General features: G+C 44.4%; 1 protein-coding gene across 1 annotated transcript; it reads left to right on the top strand.

The window, feature by feature from the left end:
• Positions 1-2,080: 2,080 nt before the first annotated feature.
• On the top strand, positions 2,081-3,925 carry LOC130137809 (pectinesterase inhibitor-like). The gene is made up of 2 exons (XM_056310087.1): positions 2,081-2,897; positions 3,202-3,925. The coding sequence occupies exon 2, from the start codon at positions 3,234-3,236 to the stop codon at positions 3,678-3,680; it is 447 nt and encodes a 148-aa protein (XP_056166062.1). The 5' UTR covers positions 2,081-2,897; positions 3,202-3,233; the 3' UTR covers positions 3,681-3,925.
• Positions 3,926-4,221: the final 296 nt, after the last annotated feature.

Genomic DNA, 4,221 nt, shown 5'->3' with positions numbered 1-4,221 from the left:
TAGAGGCAATGAATTAATTTCAGTATGTAACACGGCATCACCAATATATGCAATAGGTAGACATGAGCCATTCCCTATTATAACTGTATCAGTCCCATTGTACTTAGATGAGTTATGAAGAATACCCGAATCTGCAGTGATGTGAGCAGTTGCACCAGTGTCTGGATACCACTCACTACCTTTAGAATCTTCAATATGCATTGCTGCTAAGGCTGTTGGTATCTCCTCAGCCTGATATGAGTTGTCAAATCGATACCAGCAATGAAGTGCATCATGTCCTGGACGTTTACAAATTTGACACTCCAACCGAATAGTATCACACATCTTCTCATCCTGCAAATGTTTGTTAGATGTTAAACTTGGAGAGGGATATGATTTGGTATCTTGATACCTTTGTGAAGAACCAGCATATGAGCGAAATCCTTGACCAGAACTAGGAAAGTTATTAAACTGCTTAAAATGTTGATTCTCCTGATTCTGATTCAAGCTATTTGGTCTGTAACTCTGATTTCTTCCAGGATATCCATAACTATGATTTCTACTGTTAAATGGACGTCCTCTGCCATAACTACGTCCTCCACGATTACTACCTCTTTGACCTCCAAAACCAAAGTTTTGCTGAGCAAGTTCTCTGTCAGATTCCACCTTCTGCTGAACTTCAGACTTTCTTTGTCCATAGTAGGCCAGATGAGGATTATACTGACTTGAGGAATAGCTCTGTAATCTTGTTTCGAATCTTTCTAACTGTGATATTACTTCATCATATTCTGGCTGAGGTTTTAAGCAATACATGGTGGTTCTGAAACTCTCATATTCAGATCCTAATCCCTCAAGAACACCAAACATCTTCGTTATCTCATCTACAGGCTTTCCAATAGCATTTAGCTGATCACAAATTGATTTGTATTCTCTGAGATACACAGATAATGCTCGATCCCGTTTCTGACAGGCTTGTAGTTTCCCTCGTAGTTCAAATTCTCTTGCTACAGACTTCTGTGTAAATCGATTAAGTAGAGTTTGCCATACCTCATATGAAGTTTCCAAACCAATGATCAAACTCAGAATATTCTCTGATACAGCTCCACTGATCCATGATGATACAAGTTGATCTGTTCTTATCCAATCTGTATAATCGGGATTCACAGCTTCAGCTTCATTACCTTCAACTTCAATCTATAACGTTTGAGTAGGTGATGGAATTTCACCACTAATGAAACCAAATAGTTCTTGGCTTCGCAAGAATCTGTGAAACTGTGCTTGCCAAAGAAGGAAATTGTCGTCAGCTAGCTTGATCGTGACGAAGTTGGAGATGTTTACATGAATTGGGAAAGGATATTTCTGCGTTCTGGCTGCCATTGATGAGGCTCTGATACCATGTGAAGACTTACGAGCAGGAAGAAAAGAAGAAACAATGAGGAAAGAAACAGAAAGAAAAGAAAACAGAGCTTTTGGATTTTACATCTCTCTGAATACAAAGAAGATTTTCATTATTCAGCAAATCAAATCATACATTTCTTCTGTTCTCTTATTTATATTGTACAGAAAAACCATTCAACAGCTCATCTAAAGAAACTAACAAACTAACAGACTAACAGAAGAAAAATACAGTTGGTTGTTCATTCAGTTAAATGCACAAAAATAGAGTAACGGTTTTGCAGTGGAAGAGTTGGACACGTGAAGCTGGAGGTTTTCTTGTTGACTTCATCTTTGTTGACTTTATCTTTGTTGACTTCATCTCTCGCCTTCTTGGTTGAATCAGCAATATCTTCATTGCTTTTCTCTGTTGAAACAGAGTGACAATTGGTCTTAACACCGTTGAGATGGAACGAACAAATAAAAAATTAGAGAGGAAAAAATACAAAATTGCTCCATGTATACTATCTTCCCCGATCGATTTTCGTTGCAGCACTTCATCCTACGACGAAACAGTTCCTGAAATGATTTTCGGCTATGATGTCCGAAACAAAAGTTCGTATTTCTGCCCAAAAACGGATAGGAGATAAAACACTTGTTAAGAGTTGAGATCAACACCCTGCGTGAATGCGAAACAGACATGATCAAAAAGTCGATGACCTAAGCCGTAGCGGTCCGGTCCGGACCCCTAGGCCGAACCATCGAAAGGAGTACTCAAATGGCAACCGTTCGGCAAAGATCCGCTGCTAGTTCATCGACTTTCGCGCTATCTACAGCGCGTCGATCTCCGGCACTTAGCCGGCATTTCGGGTTCGTAAATTCCTCCATGGACTTCTTCTCACGGACATAACCCCGCTCGAGCAGCGCTCTGTCGCTTTGGCAGGAGGCAAAGGGCGAGAGACCTTCCGAAAGAGCATTGCCTTGCATGAGGGCCCTTGGTCCGTACTGGCCTTTGCTTTGTGGACGACGCACCTCTTCCCGTCGTTCCCGGGACAAGGCCATCGTCGGCATCGCTTTCTGTCGTACCCGCCTTTTGCGGTATGGATATGGACAACAGCGGCCGTCGTGTCAATCACCGTCAACCGCTTAGACGGCGACGGGCGTCCCCGGACGTCGGTGTAAAGGCCGCCCGGCAGGCGGTGGCCTCAAGAGGCGGGGTCGTCCGGACCCCCTGGGCATTGAAGACAAGGATGCCCGGTTGCTGGCACATTCATTGCGGAGCAATTCAGAGTGCACAAGGAATAGCACGTTGTCCCTCAACCTCTCTATACTACTATTTCATGGCACGATTTCAATTCCTCAAGTTAAGTCCGTTTTTCGTATCGAATTACTCTACTCATGATCCGATCCCGAAAATTTACGTCGAGCCTGAATTAAGTAGCATTTCGTTTCCGAATTGTGACTCGACCACCTTCATCGATTTAACTCTTTCTTTTTCTTTTTTTGGGGGGGTCAACCGTCAAATTGAAGTCCCGACAACTCAGGTAAGAGCGGTAAAAGAAATCGCAGACGTGGTGATCCGACTCCTTTGTCTAATTTTAGTTCGCTAATCCTAATTTTTATCCGAATAATAGGGCCACGAAAATAGGGAATTTTGAGTGGCCAGGCATTTTTCTTCTTTACCAATAAAAATGGAAAGCTTTTCCATGGCTAGGAGCTCTTCTTCACTTCACTATTAAATCATGATTAACATGCAAATTACTGCAATTCCACACTCGTAAATCATGATTAGTCCCACCTCACTACTTGTTCTCCTCCTAACTCTGCTCACGCGTTGGCCCCCTCAAGTGCAACCTAGCGACACATCCGATGTCTCCAACATGATCGCTCAAGTCTGCGACCACACCCTCAACAAGAAGCTGTGCGGGACGGTTCTCGAGACGGGTGGCACGGCGAGCGACTTCCCGGGCCTCGCCAGGATCGCCCTGAAGGCCGCGATGGCGAACGCGAGCGCCATCTTCAACCACGTCAACGACCTCGCCCACACGGCCACCCCCGACCCCTTCGTGCGGCAGTGCCTGGCGGACTGCTCCGACGACTACCAGGACGCGATGGACCAGATCGAGGACTCCCTGGCGGCGATCGACTCCCGGGGGTACGACGACGTGAGCGCATGGGTCGGGGCGGCGATGAATGACGCGGACTCGTGCGAGGAGGGGTTCAAGTCGAAGATGGGGTACAGCTCACCGCTCACCGACATGAACGCGGCGTTCCACGAGATATGCACCGTCGCGCTCGCTGTGACCAATCTGTTGATCGAGATGTGATCCGCCGTAGTAGTTCGTTCGGAAGTCGATTGGGATTGAATTCGAGGAGCAGTCCGCAATCAATGGCGCGACAGATTGATGAGCGCTAATGAACGCATCAAGATCTGCATGGATCGATCTGGTCGTGCATGCAAGCCCCGCCTCAGCCACCTTGATTAGTGATGTCATTAGCATTAATTACCGTTAAATTATGGAAGCTAATCAATTAATGAAAGTGCTGTTTCATTCAAGGACTGTTTTGCAAATTAATGGAAGTACTTTTATGATAGAGAGAGTAAAGACTCCGCTGACTGTTTGATACAGAAGAGGCAGATCCCAGTCACTGCAATATGCAGTGCAGATATAAATGCACCGACTACACAAGTTTTTTGTTCTGCATGTTCAAATAAGCATGATCACATAAAACAAAAAATCTCAAACCGTACTCCTATCACGTATTTACTCTAAAGCTCCATTTGTTTCAAGAAAAATAAATAATTTGAAAAATATTTTTTCTAAAAATTTTTGTTTGTATTGCTCACGAAAATGTGCAGGGATAAAT

This window comes from Syzygium oleosum, unplaced genomic scaffold (genome assembly GCF_021117445.2).
Source record: "Syzygium oleosum isolate NSW1041296 unplaced genomic scaffold, Sole_v2.1 Sole_v2.03, whole genome shotgun sequence".
Classification (NCBI taxonomy): domain Eukaryota; kingdom Viridiplantae; phylum Streptophyta; class Magnoliopsida; order Myrtales; family Myrtaceae; genus Syzygium; species Syzygium oleosum.
The sequence above is the reverse complement of the archived record's forward strand: the minus strand, read 5'-3'. Positions and strand labels throughout refer to the sequence as shown.

Bases quoted from the DNA above. Each gene is read 5' to 3' on its own strand.
- LOC130137809 (XM_056310087.1), top strand. From the start codon at position 3,234: ATGATCGCTCAAGTCTGCGACCACACCCTCAACAAGAAGCTGTGCGGG.